At 42.3% G+C, this 22,792-nt stretch overlaps 1 protein-coding gene across 1 annotated transcript in view; it reads right to left on the bottom strand.

The window, feature by feature from the left end:
- Nucleotides 1-287: 287 nt before the first annotated feature.
- Nucleotides 288-22,792, bottom strand: part of LOC124035909 (CD151 antigen-like) — a 55,893-nt gene continuing 33,388 nt past the window's right edge. Inside the window, exons 4-8 of the mRNA XM_046349794.1 lie at nucleotides 6,283-6,357; nucleotides 4,983-5,087; nucleotides 4,295-4,453; nucleotides 3,427-3,513; nucleotides 288-1,467 (exon numbers count right to left, since the gene is read on the bottom strand). Of these exons, the coding sequence (XP_046205750.1) occupies nucleotides 1,408-1,467; nucleotides 3,427-3,513; nucleotides 4,295-4,453; nucleotides 4,983-5,087; nucleotides 6,283-6,357 (486 nt within the window). The 3' untranslated portion in view covers nucleotides 288-1,407. The remainder of the gene's footprint in view (nucleotides 1,468-3,426; nucleotides 3,514-4,294; nucleotides 4,454-4,982; nucleotides 5,088-6,282; nucleotides 6,358-22,792) is intronic.

The raw sequence follows: 22,792 nt of genomic DNA on the forward strand, positions 1-22,792 counted from the left end.
TTCAAAGGCACACAAAGACAATCAGAATATATACTGAACAAATATAAAAATGCAACATGTACATGTAAAGTGTTTCATGAGCTGAAATAAAAGAGCCCAGAAATGGTTTAAATTCCTTTTTGTGAGCATTTCTCCTTTGCCAAGATAATTCATCCACCTGACAGGTGTGGCATATCAAGAAGCTGATTAAACAGCATGATCATTACACAGGTGCTGGGGACAATAAAAGGCTACTTTTAAATGTGAAGTTTTGTCACACAACGCAATGCCACAGATGTCTCCAGTTTTGAGGGAGAATGCAATTGTCATGCTGACTGCAGGAATGTCCACCAGAGCTGTCGCCAGATAATTACATGTTCATTTCTCTACCATAAGACATCGCTTTAGAGAATTTGGCAGTACGTCCAACCGGCCTCACAACCGCAGACCACGCCAGCAAAGGACCTCCACATCTGGCTTCTTCACCTGCGGGATCGTCTGAGGGGGAGGGGTGGAGTATTTCTGTCTGTCATAAAGCCCTTTTGTGCGGAAAAACACATTCTTATTGGCTGGACCTGGCTCCAGTGGTGCAGGAAGGGGTGCAGGCCCACCCTTGGCTGCACCCCTGCCCAGTCAAGTGAAATCCATAGATTAGGGCCTGTTGAATTTACTTCAATTGACTGATTTCCTTCTATGAACTGTAACACAGTAAAATCTTTGAAATAGTTGCATTTATATATTTGTTCAGTATACATGAAAAAGGCATGCAGGAGTAGTCAGTTTGATATGATGTTACACAAAGTCAGTGTTGATGACAACTTTGGCATAAGTGTAGAAATCCCTTGTGTTAAAACATTTTTTTTAAAAATTCAAATCAAATTCAAATTAAAAAGTTGAGAGGAACAGTGTGAAAGGCGTGTGTAGATGTATAAATAGCTACTTGATGAAAAATAACGTGTTGCTATGGTAATCGGCCCCAGAGGTCAGTTCTCGCTCATTAAGCCACAGTCATGAATATTGCAATGTTAAGGCAAGCTGTTCTCATGCACGGGCCATTTTGGTCCACTGATCTTTACATCACACTAGGTTACACCAACTGCTCTGTTTGTTGCACACTTCCAAAATATAGAGCATTGTGGATCCGATAGCATGTAACGGCTTGCATAAATCTGATTCTCCATTTTATGGGGAGGAGCCCTTGATTTTTTGAATCAGGGGAGTTAGTGCGAGGCTAGAACCAAAATGGTCCCCCCAAGGAATGGATTGAGAGACACTATTATAAGTGCATCCTTGACCATTACACATATCGTCATCTTCTGTTTGCATGGCACAGTGGTAGACCCCATGACTAAACGGATCGCTGGAATATGATGACACTGGGTGGCAGAGACTAGACCCCTCCCTTTTCCTTCTCTTCGTGTTCTACTCTCAGTAAGGCTCTGCCTTCAAACTCCGATATAGACAGCAAGTAAACACCATCCCCACAATCTGAGAGAGAGAAGAGAGAGGAGATAAATACACACACACACACACACACACACACACACACACACACACACACACACACACACACACACACACACACACACACACACACACACACACACACACACACACACACACACACACACACACACACACACACACACACACACACACACACACACACACACACACACACACAGTTGAAGTAGGAAGTTTACATACACTTAGGTTGGAGTCATTAAAACTAATTTTTCAACCACTCCACACATTTCTCCACAACAATTGTTTACAGACAGATTATTTCACTTAAAATTCACTGTATCACATTTACATTCACGAAGCTGACTGTGCCTTTAAACAGCCTGGAAAATTCCAGGCTTTAGAAGCCATGGCTTTAGAAGCTTCTGATAGGCTAATTTACATAATTTGAGTCAATTGGAGGAGTACCTCTGGATGTATTTCAAGGCCTCCCTTCAAACTCAGTGCCTCTTTGCTTGACATCATGGGAAAATCCAAATAAATCATTCAAGACCTCAGAAAAAATTGTAGACCTCCACAAGTCTGGTACATCCTTGGGAGCAATATCCGAATGCCTGAAGGTACCATGTTTATCTGTACATACAATAGTATGCAAGTATAAACACCATGGGACCAAGCAGCCATCATACCGCTCAGGAAGGAGACGGGTTCTGTCTCCTAGAGATTAACTTACTTTGTTGCGAACAACAGCAAAGGACCTTGTGAAGATGCTGGAGGAAACAGGTACAAAAGTATCTATATCCACAATAAAACAAGTCATATATCGACATAACCTGACAGGCCGTTCAGCAAGGAAGAAGCCACTACTCCAAAATCGGCATTAAAAAAGCCAGACTATGGTTTGCAACTGCACATGGGGACAAATACCGTACTTTTTGGAGAAATGTCCTCTGGTCTGATGAAACAAAAGTGGAACTGTTTGGCCTTAATGACCATCGTTATGTTTGGAGGAAAAAGAGGGAGGTTTGCAAGCTGAAGAACACCATCCCAACCGTGAAGCACAGGGATGGCAGCATCATGTTGTGGGGGTGCTTTGCTGCAGGAGGGACTGGTGAACTTCACAAAATAGATGGCATCATGAAGCCGGAAAAATATGTGGATATATTGAAGCAACATCTCAAGACATCAGTCAGGAAGTTAAAGCTTGGTCGCAAATGGGTCTTCTAAATGGACAATGACACCAAGCATACTTCCAAAGTTGTGGCAAAATGGCTTGAGGACAACTAAGTCAAGGTATTGGCATGGCCATCACAAAGCCTTGAACTCAATCCCATAGAAAATGTGTGGGTAGAACTGAAAAAGCGTGTGCGAGCAAGGAGGCCTACAAACCTGACTGTTACACCAGCTCTGTCAGGAGGAATGGGCCAAAATTCACCCAATTTATTGCGGGAAGCTTGTGGAAGGCTACCCGAAAATTTTGACACAAAGTTAAACAATTTAAATACTAATTGAGTGCATGTAAACTTCTGACCCACTGGGAATGTGATGAAAGAAATAAAAGTTGAAATAAATCATTCTCTCTACTATTATTCTGACATTTCACATTCCTAAAATAAAGTGGTGATCCTAACTGACCTAAGACAGGGAACATTTACTTGGATTAAATGTCAGGAATTGTGAAAAACTGAGTTTAAATGTATTTGGCTAAGGTGTATGTAAACTTCCGACTTCAACTGTACATCATGTTTCAGTTGGTGCCAGCACATTTCAACATATATGCCTGAGGCCACATAAGAATACACGCTTAAGTGTTTCAGTGTCCACATAATTCAGAATGAAACTGAAAAATGACTTTTGGTTGCTTTACACTTCTACCATTACCCCTGAATTTCCAGAGACCAGGGCAAGGATTCTGATGTTTACGGTGGCCATCTTGGGTCATCTCTGTGCTGTCAAACAGTGAAATGGCTTATTTTTGCTCACCTGTACACAGGCGATGCCCACGCCCACCGCTCCAATGATCTTCAGGTGGTCCAAAATGAAGTTTTCCAGTTTAGTGATACAACCCCCCTGGAGAGACAGGAAAGGTGTGTGTGACTTAAGGTGACTTTCAATCTTGATGTTAGCCACGGGAAGTAAGGGGGCTGAGGGTGCTGCAGCACCCCCCGAAAAATCGGAATTAAAAAGATGTATTAACAAATACAAAAATATATACTGGTACTGTAGAATTGTTTTGTTTTACTAAAGTAGTGCACTGGGCCTTTACTAGTATCAGAGGACCGATATAGATGTCCGTAGCGCGGGCAAAAACCTATTTTCAGCATCTGGGCTTTGTCAAAAAAAAGGTAGTTGTATAATTAAGAACAGTATCTTGTGGGCTTCAATAGCTGGAATTGTAAGAGTTGTTGCCCTGTCTTTTCCTCTGTGATTGTCATTCTAATGGAATCCAGAAAGAACAAAACCCTGTCCTCAAATATTTACGTCAAAAGGTGCAAAGTTATGGGCAAAAGACACAAAACATCCACGTCAAATGAAATACAACCACGTTACAATACAACCAACCATGTTGAAGTGTGCCCCTGGCTATCTGTAAAAATACAAATAAATTGTGCCGTCTGGTTTGCTAAATATAAGGAATATGAAATTATTTATACCTTTTCCCTTTACTTTTGATTCTTAGGTATATTTAACCCCCCCCGACGAAAAAAAATGACAGCACACCAACCCCCAAAGTTCTTCCCACAGCTATGATCTTGATTACAAAAACCTGAACTCAAGCAGAATTTGCACTATGAATTGCAAGCACTCTAACACTCAACAACACCAGCTGCTCCCTGTATCGGACGCTCACCTCCACTTTGTAGATGTTTGACGGGTGGTCCCTGTGGCCGCAGCCCAGCGTCTGGGTCTTACAGCAGCTGTCCGGCACCAACCTGCCATCCGCCTCATTGGTGCGGATCCACACGCTCTCGCTCCAGTCCGACGAGCTGTTGCTGCCACAGCACTTAAACTGGCGGGAGAGGGAGAGGAGAGGAGAGGAGAGGAGAGGAGAGGAGAGGAGAGGAGAGGAGAGGAGAGGAGAGGAGAGGAGAGGAGAGGAGAGGAGAGGAGAGGAGAGGAGAGGAGAGGAGAGGAGAGGAGAGGAGAGGAGAGGAGAGGAGAGGAGAGGAGAGGAGAGGGAGAGGGAGAGGGAGAGGCATTTCACAAACAGGGTGGTGCATTCTTTCCCAGTTGTCTTGCAGTTGTTTCAGAAGATGAGCTGAATGATACTCAGTTCAGGAACCAAATCCTTATACAAAACAACGGGCTCTCTTTCAAATCAGAAGGTTTCATAATGACGAGATACGTGTAGGGCTAATAACATACTGCAACCATGCATAATGAAAACACATATCAGTGCCCGTGTAAATAATAGTAGATTCAATGAAAGTAAACATAAAAAAGCTGAATATTAATGCACATTGGAGAAAAATCGACAAATTCCCGCAGGAATATTTCCAAAAACATCCAACCAAACTGCTTCTGGTGCCTTCTCTTACCTCCTGCTGCAGCTTGTCCACTGCTTTGGTGATGTGCTCCTGCTCTGGCTGCCTGTACTTCTGCACTATGGTCTCCCGCAGGTTCTGTTTCAGCTCCTCATTGAGCTGCAGAGGAAGACGGGACACAGGGGATATGAGAGAACGGACACAGTAAACATGACCTTGGTCAGACTACAACACAGCTATCCAGCAGACGGTAGAAACATAAACATATACAATACCGAGGAAGGGGAAACTATGGTATTTGAGCGCAGGCTTTTGTTCTAGCCTAACTCTAACACACCCTGTTGATGACTTCAATCAGGTATGTTAGCACTAAGCTGGAACAAAAAGGGACATTTGTCTTTCTGAATAGGACTAAGTGGAAGCATGAACATTGAAAATAAGGTAGTGGGAGAAGCAGACATAAGCTCACCAATGACTGTGAATCTTCTATCAGTAAAGTAATACTTGAAGGAATGTAATGCATCTCATTGTCGATTTAATAGAATAGAATGATCCACTGTATCAAAAGGTCCAGAATAGCTAAAACTGTCATTACAGAAGGAACTTCTCTTGAAAGAGGAAATGATATACATAAAATGTAAGAAGAAGTACATTTTCATTCATTTATAACAGTAGTGCAAAACTTAGGCAAGAGCATAGGCCTACATCTAGCTGGTCCACAGTTTCTATGGCAACCACAGAATGTAGAGGCAAGTCCGAACGTAAAAAGAGAGATAAAGGGAATATATGAACGAGGGAGGGAGAGGAAGAGAGAGAAATATAATAGGTTTCTATTTGACCTGTTGACAGCGTGGGAAACATTGCAGCAGTGAGATGAAAACAGGGTGACGAGGCCAAAGGAACATGAGCAGACAATTACACAGAGAGAGTTCAAATGACACACAACAAGCTTGGTAGGATAACATTCCTTCAGGTCTAACATCGACACAGCAGGGGTGTGTGGTAGTGACAGGGACAGTAGTGGGAATCACATCTTAGTGCTATTATCACACCACAGAAATGCTACAACAAGATGTGGCAGGCATGGGAAAGCAGAGCTGGAGAGAGAGAGAGAGAGAGAGAGAGAGAGAGAGAGAGAGAGAGAGAGAGAGAGAGAGAGAGAGAGAGAGAGAGAGAGAGAGAGAGAGAGAGAGAAGCAACAGATGGAGAAAGAGAGTGGGGAATTATCCGTGAACCTTTCCTTGTTTGGGTTTCAGTTTGTACAAACAGACACTCTTCTGTCTCTGGACAGGCTCTGGGAATAGATAGGTGTTCCTGGCGGTGGAATCAGGTGGTGAATCAAGTCATTCATTACCTGCTGGTAATAGATGTAGGCCAGGACACCGGCGAGGATCTCCAGGAGGAAGATACACAGCAGCAGGACAAAGTACTGTGGGGAGACAATGCAAGGTAGGGGATTAGGTTGATATGGATGGCCCTCTGTTTATGGACTTCACAGGTGAAACAGGCAAATCTAATTTAGACGCACTGGAGTTCAATTTAGCAGAGCAGTCGATTGGTGGTAGTGGGGATCACCATTGTCGTTTTGTTATTATGAGAGAATGGACTAAGAATGTCCGCCAATCGTAGTTTTAATTTGTGGCGTATTGATTATGTGGGGAAATGTCAACGGAGCTGTACAAACACTATGTCGCCCTTAAAGGGATGCTTCAGGATTTTGGCAATGAAGATCCAAAGCCAGATGAACTCGTGGATACAATTTTTATGTCCCTGAGTGCAGTTTGAAGTTACTGACTGGCGTTAGCGCAACTGCTAACTAGCGTTAGCGCAATGACTGGAAGTCAATGGTAACATTTATAGCGCAATGACTGGAAATCAATGGATGGTAACAGCTAGCATGCTAACTGTTATCTTAGACTTCCAGTCATTGCCTTAACGCTAGTTAGCATTGGGTCGCAAAACTAACTCCAACTGCCTTCACACTGGATGCAGAGACATACTGTAAAAATTGTATCCATGAGTTCATCTTCATTGCCAACATCCCTGAACAACTGGCCCAGACAGTTTGCCCTTCGATGATAATGGTTAGCTAAGTTTAACAAGTTGGTAGGGAGATGATTCAAAATCAGTTATGAAAAGGCATAAAGTTATCACAACTCCTCTGGGTCCAAGCTATGGTTAGAATCATGGGAAACATCTGTTTATCGGGCTGGAAGTGCACAGGGTTACTACGCAAAGGAGTGTGAGCGAACACTCCTTTGCCTGAATGGGCGTGTATTTGTTCCCAAGACATCTCCTTTAAAAAGTTTCAATATTGTTAATTCAAATAGCTCTAAATGGCCATAATAGAGTGGCAAGGATTAGAGGATAAAATGCTTTCAAGATAACATGATATCTTTAGACCACAGATCAAGACAGTCATGGTCAACAAGCATGGACGACATTAGCTATGGAGAACACGGAAAAAAAAGTTTAACCAAGGACTATGCTGTCAACATCAGACAGACATTTACATTTGAGTCATTTAACAAAGCAATTAGGGTTAAGTACCTTGCTCAATGGCACAGACAGATTTTATAACCTAGTCGGCTCTGAGAATCGAACCAGCAACCTTTTCGTCACTGGCCCTACGCTCTTAATCATAAGGCTACCTGCTACTTCAGACAGCAATAATCTGCTAAAAAATAAGTTTGGTCATCCAAAAGGTAGTTTGATGAAGGTTGTGGAAAGAAAGACCAGGGTGTGATCGGATGGAGTGGATAGCTACTTCGGTCGGGAACTGATGGACCGTAACATTAGTGCACTAATGTTAGCTTACTAGCTATTCCTCTCTGTTATAAATCATAGCTTCTACACTGAGTACACAAAACATTAAGAACACCTGCACTTTCCATGACAAAGACTGACCAGGTGAATCCAGGTGAAAGCCATGATCCCTTATTGACGTTACTTGTTAAACCGGCTTCAATCAGTGTAGATGAAGGGGTGGAGACACATTAAAGAAGTATTTGATTGTGTATGTGTGCCAGAGGGTGAATGGGCAAGACATAAGACTCAAGTTCCTTTGAGCGGGGAATGGTAGTAGGTGCCAGGCACACCAGGTTGTGTCAAGAACTGCAACATTGCTGTGTTTTTCACACTCAACAATTTCCCATGTATATCAAAAATGTCCACCACCCATAGGACATCCAGCCAACTGGACACAACTGTGGGAAGCATTGGAGCCAATATGTGCTAAAAATCCATGTGAAACGCTTTAGAAACCTTGGAGTCCATTCCCTGATGCATTGATGTTATTATGAAGGGGGGGGGTAGTCATCTAATGTTATTTGTACTGTTTCAGCAAAGCGTTAGGCTATATTTTTTTTTCTTACACATTGAGTGATTTTTGACAGATTGTAGAAAGTTAGCCAGCCTACTTTGCTTAGCACCACATGAATTCGTTATGCAGTCTGTCGTGTAATTATATTGACAAATTGGATCTTTATTAGGTCAATTTCAGCCCATGCAATGTATTTAGCTAACTAGCTTCCGCATTTATACTTCGCCTCAGCCATAGTGGTGACTGAAAGTCAAGTGGGGCTAATTACACTAGTTAGCTATAGTGGTCTGGAAATACAATGACATTGCTGAAGAATACAAATAGTAAATAGGAAACAACTTTGCCATCATTATGATGTGGTCAAATGTACTTTAGAGAGATGGCAAAGTGTGTCAAAAATAGCTAGCAACGCTAACATAAGTTAGCTAAAGTTATACTGCATCTACAGAAAATCTTGCGACATCCCAATGATGACAAAAGGTTTTCATACTAAATTATTTTCCTCCTTTGGAAATATCTATATTGAATCGAACGCTCAGTCTTCAAAATAACACTCATTGAAACAAACGTGCAAGCCATGAATAGCAAGTGTTGATGTGTGAAGAGATGGTCTCTGTAGTAATGCAGAGGGGATTCAATTTTGAGTCGGTATTTCTATATTCCAGAATCAGACCCCCATGTTGGCTACGCAAGTGCTAAATGTTTGCGTTTGCCTTCTATCCTCACTGCTGCCACTGTTGAATTATAACCACCACAGATCAGCCAAACAGAATTCAAAATGTCTAGCGCAGAACATTCCTAAATAGTCAGAAATACTAGGATGTTGAGTTGTGGGTGGTGGAGAGTTGACGATCTATTGTTGTGTATCTGTATACTTTGAATAAAAACGAAACAATGGACTTGCTCATCTTCTTTATACAATCTCTTTTTCATGCAATATAGGCCCATACGGCTAATAATGTATTGACCACTTGTAATTTGAAAAAAGTTAAATCATTGCTAAAGTACGAACATATTTGGTATTAGATTGGGCTCATATTAAGAGGTCTTCGCGGGTCAAACAGACCCAAAATTCCAAGATCCGACCCAGGAGCCGAGCGGGTCCGGGTTCTAAATTATGACTTTTGTTTCAGACCTAAGTCGGGTCTGATATAGTTGCCACGGGTTTCGGGTATGTGCAATTCAGATGTATTTACCGACTGGACCAGTCCTCTGTTAACTTCATGTGTGAGGTGATGAGAACTGTGCGAGCTTGTCATCTGTGTCAGCCAATTGCAACTCAATAAAACGCATAGCTTATGTCCAGCTTAAACTGGTTCCCGGCTGCTCACCTCACATGCGGCTGCTGCTGAGGAGAGATTAAGAGAACGCAAGTGAAAGGAGCCTTGGCCTAGGTTACTGTTGATTGTCAAGATGGACTCCTTTTTCACTTTCTCACTGAAGTAGAACGAAAGTTAGAGGAGAAAGAGTATAGCGGAAAGAAGCAGGGGCCTGTCCGCTACGTACTTAGGTTAAAAGTAGGCCTGCTGTACATATGATTATAATAAGCCTATTGTTGTCATTGTGGGGTAGGCCTATAGGCACTCGCCTTTGTTTAATTGCTGCAATATAGGCCTCTGTTCAAAACTATTGTGAAGGTTTAAACCAGTTCTTTAAATATGGAACAATTGTTTTGTTTCATTCTTGAGCCATTTCCTTTGGCCAAATTAAGTTCCGCTGTAAAAGAAAAGGAAAAACCAAAGATGTCGAGATGCAAAACTTTATTTAATGCTGAAATATAATAACCTGTTCTTATTTTCCCCAAAACAACAATTTGATTTTATTAGGGTAATATCAAAAGCAAGAAACGTTTGTGAAAGTTTGGTGTGGTACGTCTATTAGGCTTAACTACTGCAGGCCTATGAAGGCAGTGCGAACCAGCGCTCCAACTACCCGAGTTACTCCTTTAATCTAACAATATAATGTTCATCTTTATAAAATATTCAGATAATAAAAAAACTAGAATTAGCATCTATGCATATACAGTGCATTCGGAAAGCATTCAGACCCCTTCCCTTTTTCCACATTGCTATGTTACAGCCTTATTCTAAAATGGATTACTTTTTAATTTTTTTTATCAATCTGCACACAATACACCATAATGTCAAAGCAAAAACAGGTTCGTAGAAATGTTTGCAAATTGAAGTCCACCAATGGTAAATTCAATTGACTAGACATGATTTGGAAAGCCACACACTTGCCTATATAAAGGTCCCACATTTGACATTGCATGTCAGAGCAAAAACCAAGCTATGAGGTCGAAGGAATTGTCCCGTTGAGCTCCGAGACAGGATTGTGTCGAGGCACAGATCTGGCGAAGGGTACCAAACAATATCTGCAGCATTGAAGGTCCCCAAGAACACAGTGGCCAACATTATTCTTAAATGGAACAAGTTTGAAACCACCAAGACTCTTCCTAGAGCTGCCCGCCCGGCCAAACTGAGATGGGACAACCATCTCTGCAGCACTCCACCAATCAGGCCTTTATGGTAGAGTGGCAAGACGGAAGCCACTCATTTTACATTTACATTTAAGACATTTAGCAGATGCTCTTATCCAGAGCGACTTACAAATTGGTGCATTCACCTTATGACATCCAGCGATACACCATCCCATCTGGTTTGTGCTTAGTAGGACTATCATTTGTTTTTCAACAGGACAAAGACCCAAAATATACCTCCAGGCTGTGTAAGGGCTATTTGACCAATGAGAGTGCATCAGATGACCTGGCCTCCACAATCACCCTACCTCAACCCAATTGAGATGGTTTGGCATAAGTTGGATCGCAGAGTGAATGAAGAGCCGCGAACAATAATTTTTGGTTACAACATAATTCCATCTGTGTTATTTCATAGTTTTGATGTCTTCACTATTATTCTAAAATCGTAAAAATAAAGAAAAAACCTTGAATGAGGTGTCCAAACTTTGACTGTTACTGTAGGTGTACACACACACTAATGTGCATCTGTCCTGACTCTCTGAATTCCTAAACTAGACCTCATATCATCACGGACACCTAATCGTCCACAGCTTCCAATTGGCTCATTCTTCCCCAGGGTGTTGCTGTAGAAGAGAATATGTTCTTAGTCAATAAATACATATGTTACTGTCTATTGGCTTGGAATGAATGCCTTCTGGGAAAATGTGGGCATTTGATTATAATTTTAATTAATACATTTACTTTTAGAAAATAACTTGACTTTATTTTCCGGATATCCTGAGAGTCTAAATAAAAATGCATATGACACTCCTCAGTAAAAGGCACATGGCAGCCTGCAAGATTCTCTGGTCTGATGAAACCAAGATTGAACCCTTTGGCCTGAATGCCAAGCGTGACGTCTGGAAAAAACCTTCCGCCATCCCTACTGTGAAACATGGTTGTGGCAGCATCACGCTGTGGGGATATTTTTCATTGGCAGGGACTGGGAGACTAGTCAGGATCGAGGGAAAGATGAATGGAGCAAAGTACAGAGAGACCCTTGATGAAAACCTGCTCCAAAGCGCCCAGGACCTGCGATTGTGGCGAAAGTTCACCTTCCAACAGGACAACAACCCTAAGCACACAGCCAAGACCACGCAGGAGTGGCTTCGGGACAAGTCTCTGAATGTCCTGGGGTGGCCCAGCCAGAACCTGCACTTGAACCCGATCAAACATCTCTGGAGAGACCTGAAAATAGCTATGCAGCAACGCTCCCCACCCAACCTGACAGAGCTTGAGAGGATCTGTAGAGAATGGGAGAAACTCCCCTGTTACTTTCCCCAGTTTCTGTGTTGTAGTTTGTGTATTTGCATGTGTGTATTTCAGGAAATGGCTTCCTGAAATCCCTCAAGTAGCTGATTGGTCGACTCCATGGCTAATTGGTGAGCTGACCCCGCCCCCTCGTCAAGACACATCTGTCTCCAATTACCCATTCCTTCTGAATCTATATAAAAGCCAGTGTTCTGTTCAGAAGGGAACTCATTGCAGAGATATAGATTGCAGAAAGATCATTGCTGCGAAAGGAGGCTGAGGGTGATATACTGTGTTGGTTGTTCTCATAGGGAGATGATTAGTGTATCCTGTATTGGTTGATTGAGAGAGCTGATTGGTTATGTCTGTGTGTCAATAGGACGCAGTGTTTTGGTTATTGAAATTGTTTGTGTTATTCTGTTTCATTTGTTCCCAGGGGGGGAAGGGACCTAGGGAGTGCTTAGGCAAGAGGCCCGCAGGCATAGATATACCCGTAGTGTTTTCAGTGTCTAGGCACACTAGGTAAGACCTGGGCGGACCATCCCCTTGTATTTTGGTTAGCGCACCAGGTGGTGCTAAGTTAGATAGGTAGTGAGTAGGCAGGTTAGATAGGAGAGGGGGGGCTTTGACATGTACTTTCTTTGCTTTGGTTCCGTCCAGCCCCTTTTCCCCATATTACCGTGTGACGGAATACATTCCTTGTAAACGGTACCACATTCTGCCTTTTGTCATCCTTACTCGCAGGGTGTTGCGTTCCCTCTTCACAGAGGCGTAACATAATGGGGGGCTCATCCGGGATCATTCCAATAAACCCACCGCACCCTGCTGCTCTGAGCTCTCTGTGATTTAGTGATTGAGGTGTGATGGTAGGTTTTGAGTTTGGATGACTCATTCAGTTTATGTTTAGTAGACTGCATTGTACAAGATGGCCTCCTTCAGCCATCCAAGTGTTTTGAAGCGCCCTCTTGATTGTTTGGTGAGGTTTTGTAAAGTAGACCTTTTTAGCTGTCGCTGTCCATGGATTCATTATCACTGAGAAAGCCCTAAAGGCTGAGCTTTTGGTGCTAGTCAGGGTTTAGTGAAAAGGAATTATCTCGTTGAAAGATGACGAGACGGGTAGATCTTCCGATGACAAGGCGGAGGAAGGGGTTGCTCGTACCCCCTTTACATTGCCCTGATTTGACCCTTTAACTTCTGCTTCAGGTCATGCCAACCTTATGTTGGCACGACCTTATGATGTTCGATTTCAGAATGGGTCCAACTTTCTGGACCTCTACTTCAAATCTATATTGATAGATATATTTTGTTACAAATGCAGGTTGACGTTCATTCTTTAGTTTAGCCAATGTTGTAACGACAGCCCCTCCACGCAAAGATTTACAAATTTGTTGTTGACAAATGCCCCTCAGTTATGGTGTATAACAGATATTGTACCACATTCCAGGCCAGATGTCCCCTGAAGGATGTCCAGGAACACACACTTTCTGCAGACCATCTTTGAGTTCCATGTGTTACTGGAGATTACGAATTAAACTGTGTGTGTGTGTGTGTGTGTGTGTGTAGGGGGGGGGGGGGTATTCTTCATGTAATATTTTTCTAACGATTTTTCTACTATGCCTTCAGAAAGTATTCACCTCTATTTACTTTTTCCACATTTTGTTGTCAGACTGCATTTAAAAATGTATAACATTGACATTTTGTGTCACTGATCTACACACAATACCCCATAATGTCAAAGTGGAATAATTTGTTGATTTTTTAATTATTATTAATTGTTCTGGCAAGCCTAAATAAGCACTTAACGAATCAGATAAGCTGCATGGACAAATTAAGTTCAATAAGTGGTAAACATTAATATTTTAATAACTATCCCATCTCTGCACCCCACACAAACAATGATCTATAAGGTACCTCAATCGAGTAGTGGGTTTAAATGACATTCAACCAAAGACCAAAAAGGGTTTTCAATGCCTCTCAAAGAAAGGCACGGCGTAGTGAAGTTAATTAGGTTTTAGATGGTACATAAATACACCCAGTCACTACAGGCATCCTTCCTAACTCAGTTGCCAGAGAGGAGGGAAACTTCAGCGATTTCACCATGAGGCCAATCGTGACTTTAAAACAGTTAGAGTTTAATGGTTGTGATATGAAAACATTGTAGTTACTCCACAATATTAAGATAAATGACAGAAAAAAAAGATTCCAAAACATGCATCCTGTTTGCAATAATGCATAAAATGTTGCAAATATTTTTGTCTGAACACATGGCATTATGTTTGGGGCAAATCAAACATCACTGAGTATCACTAATATTTTCAAGCATGGTGGCTGCATCATGTTATGGGTATGCTTGTGATTGGCAAGGACTACAGAGTTTCTTTGGTTGAAAATAAACAGAACCGAGCTATGAGCACAGACAAAATCTTAGAGGAAGACCTGGACCAGTCTGCTTTCCAATAGACACTGGGAGACAAATTCACCTTTCAGCAGGACAATACCAAAACGTCATTGTGGCCAAGTTACAGTTTCAAATTACATTGATCATTGCTCGACAGACATTTAAGACAATCAATCAATTTGATGGCGCTTGAAACTAAGAACAAATGGGCAAATATTGTACAATTCGGGTGTGCTAGACTCCTAACTCCTACTTACCCCAAAAGACTCACAGCTATAATCGCTACCAAAGGTGCTTCTACAAAGTATCGACTCACAGGTGAGAATACTTTCAAAAGACATTTCTTTATTTAATTTTCAATACATTTGCAAACATTTCTAAAAACATGTTTCATTGTCATTACATGGTATTGTGTGCAGATGGGTAAAATCAATCTATATTTAATCCATTTTGAATTCAGGCTGGAACAACAAAATGTGGAATAAGTCTAGGTGTGAATACTTTGAAGGCACAGTAGCAATAACTGATTGCCCTCTTAATATGGGAATAAAAAAATAAATCTAATCAAATCCCCTGTCCCTTTTAAGAAAGAAGCACAGTACTCATCTGTTCATTTCAGAATGTAGCGGTCCAATTCCATTTTAAATCCTTAGTGCTTAACGTAAGATACAAAGCAATATGTTTATAGCTCTACCTTGCCCTCTAACAAGCTCTGTGGAATTTTCACTTGATACCCATTAAATCCTTACAAATCTACACAAGAGCCAAGATGGTAAAGGGTATGATCCTAGGGGGATCTGCAGCAGAATATTGTATGTGGTCCTTCAATGTGTGCTCTGCATTTGCCCTGCAAATGGACTACATTTAAATTGTACGGATGCCTTGTACTTTAAGGGAGGCCATTTCCTTTCAGTCAGAGTTAGATTAGAGTTTTATCTCCCATCTGATTTAAGCAGACACAGAGGTAGGGCATGGGTCTGCATTCACCGCCAAGTTCCTTTAGCATTAGACAGACGGGCCGATAAAATCGAGGAAAACCTTGACCCAAATCTCCCGGCTCACCGCTGATCTTTGGTGTTAAGTGGAGTTGGTCTTTGTCTATTCTCAAAGTGGCTCTGATCTTGAATGCTGAGTAAGCAGACTGATCAATGCCTGTTGACGTGGTCACAAAGGTGTTGAAGAAACACACACAAAACACACTAGGGTCGGGCGATATCACGATAGCGTAGGGTCACTTGTGTGCTGCCCTGCTTTGCACTGCGAGAGACCGTTCTTTACTGCAGGGCGCCAACCATCGTCTGTCATCTCACGACGTCGTCACCGTTGACAATGGCCGTCAATCATCGTCGATGGCAACAACACCGTGATATGACAGACGATGGTTGGCGCCCTGCAGTAAAGAACGGTCTCTCGCAGTGCAAAGCAGGGCAGCACACAAGTGACGTTCTGAGTAATTTGACTATTCCTACTTGCTATTACCTTTTTAATATGTGACACAGAATGCTAGGAGCAATGTAGGCCAGACAGAGCGGAGAAGTCCGCCAAAGAAGCGCAAAATGTCCAGTCAGAAAACATTTGTTGGATGCATGGGCTTTAGACTGTAGCCTAAACTTTTTTTTTTATGTATAAATGTACACTCCTTAACCATCTTGTGTTAAGCCGTTGAAAAATAAATAAAACATAGCCTAGATTCTCTCCTCTCTCCATTCGATAGGCAAAATTAATATGACTGAAGGCTACGCTTCATCGTTTTATGCACGGCTTTTTATTTATTTATGCAAATCAAAGTGATTTGAATAGCCTAAAAACGTAACGCAGACAGGGGACTAATAATGATAGAGAACAAACAATATCAATAGCCTATAGTAAAATGTAATCAAGTTGCGAGCTGGGAAAATCCCTCCAAGTGTAGTATATAACCAAATGGCCAATAACCTCTCATAAAAGCTTTAATTCAGGTTAAAGTTATGAACAGTTGGCTTGGGCGGTATACCGTATATATCTTATACAGGGGTATTTGGAAAAAAGCCAAGGGATAGTTTTTCAAAACCATCCAGACAACTTATTTGAAGTTTTTCAATAAATTTGAATATTTGTGGCTACTTTAAGTTAATACCTCCAGTTAATACCTCCATTAATTTGTGCAATAAATTAGGTGATAAAGCAGATTGGGTTCTTCATTTGACCTGTCACATGATTTTATCTTATGAAGCTTACCATAGTTCCCCAGAACCGTACATCCAGTCGTGTTTGTTTATAAATAGCACAAAGGGAGACTTGTAGATACCACAAAGGGAGATGGCGGAGTCTGTTGTGCAGTGCACATCAGGTGATGAAGTATATTGCCCGAGATGGCATAGTAGTTCAGGCGTCTTTTGTCCTCGTCTTGTCTTGTCGTGTCCTGTATATATATATATATATATATTTACAACTTTTTTCACATACATTTTTTTTATTTTCCATCAACTCATCTTCAAAACACTCTCCTGCAACCCACCTCACCAATTTATATTTATAAATAAGTATTATTTACCTCAAATCTGCAATCCTCCAAGAAGCTAGCCAGAAGCTAGCCAGAAGCTAGCTAGAAGCTAATCAGAAGCTAGTTAGCTTCTTTACTGGCAAGTCGTTAGTGTTCAGCTAACCACGGTTTGTGGTCATCAGCTATTCTTTAGCTCGAAAATCTATCGCCAGTTTTGTACGGTGCAGCGCGGCTCGGAACGGAACCTACCGGACCAATTTTTCTCTCCATGTCCTTGGATTTCAACCGCTAACTCTGGACATTCATTCCCGGATCTCACAGCTAGCTAGCTGCTATCCGTGTGTCTATCTGCTCTCGTCGATTCCGGAGCAGACATCAATTACTCCGGAGCTAGCCAGCTCCGTCAATCACTCCTGAGCTCCGTCAATCACTCCTGGGCTGCAGTCACCTATCCGGACCCGTTTTACGGCCTACGCGGAGCCCCACCGGGCCTTCACGGCTGGACTGCCGACGTTATCTACCCGAAGGAGATCCGGCTGGCTCCTCCGTCTCGACGTTACCTGAACGCCCATCTGCGGCCTGCTAACCGTTAGCTGTCTTACCGGCTGCTCTCAGAATAGACAATCGGACAATTTATTTATTTTTATTATTATTATTATGTTTATTCTTGGGCCTCTATAACTATATCTATTGTTTTTATTTTATTTTTGTTGTTGTGTGATTTGGACTAATCCCCTCTACCACACGGAACCCCACTAATCTACTGACGGAATGCAAGAGGTGGCTAACAACAGACCCCCTTCCTATGCTAGCTTGCTACCGATGTCCTGGCTAGCAGTCTAAATCGCCTTGACCCCGAAACCAACCACTCCACTCACTGGACTCTTTTTTGATCACTCGACTAAGGATGCCTCTCCTTAATGTCAATATGTTTTGTCCATTGCTGTTCTGGTTAGTGTTTTTTGGCTTATTTCACTGTAGAGCCTCTAGTCCTGCTTACTATACATTATCCAATTTATTAGTTCCACCACCCACACATGCAATGACATCTCCTGGTTTCAATGATGTTTCTAGAGACAATATATCTCTCTTCATCACTCAATACCTAGGTTTACCTCCACTGTATTCACATCCTACCATACCTCTGTCTGTACATTATACCTTGATGCTATTTTATCGCCCCCAGAAACCTCCTTTTACTCTCTGTTCCAGATGTTATAGACGACCAATTCTTATTGCTTTTAGCCGTACCCTTATTCTTCTCCTCCTATGTTCCTCTGGCGATGTAGAGGTGAATCCAGGCCCTGCAATGCCTAGCTCCACTCCTATTCCCCAGGCGCTCTCTTTTGATGACTTCTGTAACCGTAATAGCCTTGGTTTCATGCATGTTAACATTAGAAGCCTCCTCCCTAAGTTTGTTCTATTCACTGCTTTAGCACACTCTGCCAACCCGCATGTTCTAGCTGTGTCTGAATCCTGGCTTAGGAAGACCACCAAAAATTCTGAAATTTTAATTCCAAATTACAACATTTTCAGACAAGATAGAACTGCCAAAGGGGGCGGTGTTGCAAAGATAGCCTGCAGAGTTCTGTCCTACTATCCAGGTCTGTACTCAAACAATTTGAACTTCTACTTCTAAAAATCCACCTCTCTAAAAACAAGTCTCTCACCGTTGCCGCCTGCTATAGACCACCCTCTGCCCCCAGCTGTGCTCTGGACACCATATGTGAACTGATTGCCCCCCATCTATCTTCAGAGCTCGTGCTGCTAGGCGACCTAAACTGGAACATGCTTAACACCCCAGCCATCCTACAATCTAAACTTGATGCCCTCAATCTCACTCAAATTATCAATGAACCTACCAGGTACACCCCAAAGCCTTAAACACGGGCACCCTCATAGATATCATCCTAACCAACTTCCCCTCTAAATACACCTCTGCTGTCTTCAACCAAGATCTCAGCGATCACTGCCTCATTGCCTGCATCCGTAATGGGTCAGCGGTCAAACGACCTCCACTCATCACTGTAAAACGCTCCCTGAAACACTTCAGCGAGCAGGCCTTTCTAATCGACCTGGCCGGGGTATCCTGGAAGGATATTGATCTCATCCCGTCAGTAGAGGATGCCTGGATATTTTTTTAAATGCCTTCCTAACCATCTTAAATAAACATGCCCCATTCAAGAAATTTAGAACCAGGAACAGATATAGCCCTTGGTTCTCCCCAGACCTGACTGCCCTTAACCAACACAAAAACATCCTATGGCATTCTGCATTAGCATCGAACAGCCCCGTGATATGCAGCTATTCAGGGAAGCTAGAAACCGTTATACACAGGCAGTTAGAAAAGCCAAGGCTAGCTTTTTCAAGCAGAAATTTGCTTCCTGCAACACTAACTCAAAAAAGTTCTGGGACACTGTAAAGTCCATGGAGAATAAGAACAACTCCTCCCAGCTGCCCACTGCACTGAAGATAGGAAACACTGTCACCACTGATAAATCCACCATAATTGAGAATTTCAATAAGCATTTTTCTACGGCTGGCCATGCTTTCCACCTGGCTACTCCTACCCCGGTCAACAGCACTGCACCCCCAACAGCAACTCGCCCAAGCCTCCCCATTTCTCCTTCTCCCAAATCCATTCAGCTGATGTTCTGAAAGAGCTGAAAAATCTGGACCCCTACAAATCAGCCGGGCTAGACAATCTGGACCCTTTCTTTCTAAAATTATCTGCCGAAATTGTTGCCACCCCTATTACTAGCCTGTTCAACCTCTCTTTCGTGTCGTCTGAGATTCCCAAAGATTGGAAAGCAGCTGCGGTCATCCCCCTCTTCAAAGGAGGGGGACACTCTTGACCCAAACTGCTACAGACCTATATCTATCCTACCATGCCTTTCTAAGGTCTTCGAAAGCCAAGTGAACAAACAGATTACCGACCATTTCGAATCTCACCATACCTTCTCTGCTATGCAATCTGGTTTCAGAGCTGGTCATGGGTGCACCTCAGCCACGCTCAAGGTCCTAAACGATATCTTAACCACCATCGATAAGAAACATTACTGTGCAGCCGTATTCACCATCTCATCATTTCCATTGGGCTTCAGGTCCACTGCTGAGAACCCATGCACTTTGGATGAGGGGCAGAACTGGAAATTTGATCTGGCCAAGGCTTTCGATTCTGTCAACCACCACATCCTCATCGGCAGACTCGACAGCCTTGGTTTCTCAAATGATTGCCTCGCCTGGTTCACCAACTACTTCTCTGATAGAGTTCAGTGTGTCAAATCGGAGGGTCTGCTGTCCGGACCTCTGGCAGTCTCTATGGGGGTGCCACAGGGTTCAATTCTTGGACCGACTCTCTTCTCTGTATACATCAATGAGGTCGCTCTTGCTGCTGGTGAGTCCCTGATCCACCTCTACGCAGACGACACCATTCTGTATACTTCTGGCCCTTCTTTGGACACTGTGTTAACAACCCTACAGGCAAGCTTCAATGCCATACAACTCTCCTTCCGTGGCCTCCAATTGCTCTTAAATACAAGTAAAACTAAATGCATGCTCTTCAACCGATCGCTACCTGCACCTACCCGCCTGTCCAACATCACTACTCTGGACGGCTCTGACTTAGAATACGTGGACAACTACAAATACTTAGGTGTCTGGTTAGACTGTAAACCCTCCTTCCAGACCCATATCAAACATCTCCAATCCAAAGTTAAATCTAGAATTGGCTTCCTATTTCGCAACAAAGCATCCTTCACTCATGCTGCCAAACATACCCTTGTAAAACTGACCATCCTACCAATCCTCGACTTTGGCGATGTCATTTACAAAATAGCCTCCAATACCCTACTCAACAAATTGGTTGCAGTCTATCACAGTGCAATCCGTTTTGTCACCAAAGCCCCATATACTACCCACCATTGCGACCTGTACGCTTTCGTTGGCTGGCCCTCGCTTCATACTCGTCGCCAAACCCACTGGCTCCATGTCATCTACAAGACCCTGCTAGGTAAAGTCCCCCCTTATCTCAGCTCGCTGGTCACCATAGGATCTCCCACCTGTAGCACACGCTCCAGCAGGTATATCTCTCTAGTCACCCCCAAAACCAATTCTTTCTTTGGCCGCCTCTCCTTCCAGTTCTCTGCTGCCAATGACTGGAACGAACTTCAAAAATCTCTGAAACTGGAAACACTTTATCTCCCTCACTAGCTTTAAGAACCAACTGTCAGAGCATCTTACAGATTACTGCACCTGTACATAGCCCACCTATAATTTAGCCCAAACAACTACCTCTTTCCCAACTGTATTTAATTTATTTATTTATTTTGCTCCTTTGCACCCCATTATTTTTATTTCTACTTTGCACATTCTTCCATTGCAAAACTACCATTCCAGTGTTTTACTTGCCATATTGTATTTACTTTGCCACCATGGCCTTTTTTGCCTTTACCTCCCTTCTCACCTGATTTGCTCACATTGTATATAAACTTGTTTATACTGTATTATTGACTGTATGTTTGTTTTACTCCATGTGTAACTCTGTGTCGTTGTATCTGTCGACCTGCTTTGCTTTATCTTGGCCAGGTCGCAATTGTAAATGAGAACTTGTTCTCAACTTGCCTACCTGGTTAAATAAAGGTGAAAAAAAAAATATATATATACTTGTTTGTTTTTCTGCCAGAAGTCAAAGAGCTCTGGGTGAGTAATCTGCACAGCTGTCATTCTTTCCCTGTGCTTCCAACTAGCGTTTTATTCCTCCTCCGAACTTTTCTCCTCTGCTCCGTGTACACATGCTGCTATTACTCCAGAAAAGCTTCATAATTTTCAGTCTCCCTCTTTCAATTTAACTTGTAAAATGTCCACACTCACCGAAAACGACATTCGGCAGCTACTAGCTATGCTTGTATAACTTTATGAGCTGGATTTGCCTGTCTTGATGTTCGTTTACGCTCGTTAGCATTTATTTAACAGCGTCGATGTGAATTCGCTATTAGGTTTTGCTAATTTTGTTAGCATTTTGGTACTAGAGGCACAATGGGCTTTTCTTGCATTATTTGAGCCCTCGTGTGCTATGCCGGTAATAACATAAATCCTGGGATGAGCGAAGGACAGTTTGACGATATGAAAATCTGGATATCGCCCAAGCTTAATGAGCAGTTCTGTATTTCCCAAATATTCTAGCCTATAGTTGTCCTAAAGTTGTGACTTTCAGAAATAACAATGAAAGTCTATAGCTTTGGCTATTCTCAATAAAAGCTTTATGATAGAACAAACTAAATTATCTTCGTAGATAGAAGGTGCTCTTTGGTAAAAGGGGTCAATTTGTCATCAAAAAGAAAGGAGAATCAAAGCACTCTTCATATAATTCATTAAAATACCTTTATTTGTATGGCATGTTCAATGGAACAAAGATTTTAAAACTCCAGCGCGGTTCAGCGGCATGGCCGAGACTTCTTTTGAACAAAGCATTTTCCACCCCTGATTGAGGAGGGAGTGGTCACAGAACAGCCAAAATTAATTACACAACACCTAGTAAACAACAATGTACATTCAAAAGTGAAAAAAGGTATGGTATCAAAATGCACATCAAAATCGGAAGCATTAGAACCCCTAGAAGAAGAAAAAGTAGTTCTAGCCTTGAATAGAAGTGGGCCAAAGTGAGAAAAGGTGAGCCATACATTTCATACACTGAACAAAAACAAACTCAACGGAAAGTGTTGTTCCCATGTTTCAAATAAAAGATCCCAGAAATGTGGTTCTCTTTTCTTTTATGAGGCAAATAGCAATAAATATTCAGTTCTGAAGACGGTAGACCAGTCATATATACAGTTGAAGTCGGAAGTTTACATACACCTCCGCCAAATACATTTAAACTCAGTTTTCACAATTC

Source organism: Oncorhynchus gorbuscha, linkage group LG05, assembly GCF_021184085.1.
Source record: "Oncorhynchus gorbuscha isolate QuinsamMale2020 ecotype Even-year linkage group LG05, OgorEven_v1.0, whole genome shotgun sequence".
NCBI lineage: Eukaryota > Metazoa > Chordata > Actinopteri > Salmoniformes > Salmonidae > Oncorhynchus > Oncorhynchus gorbuscha.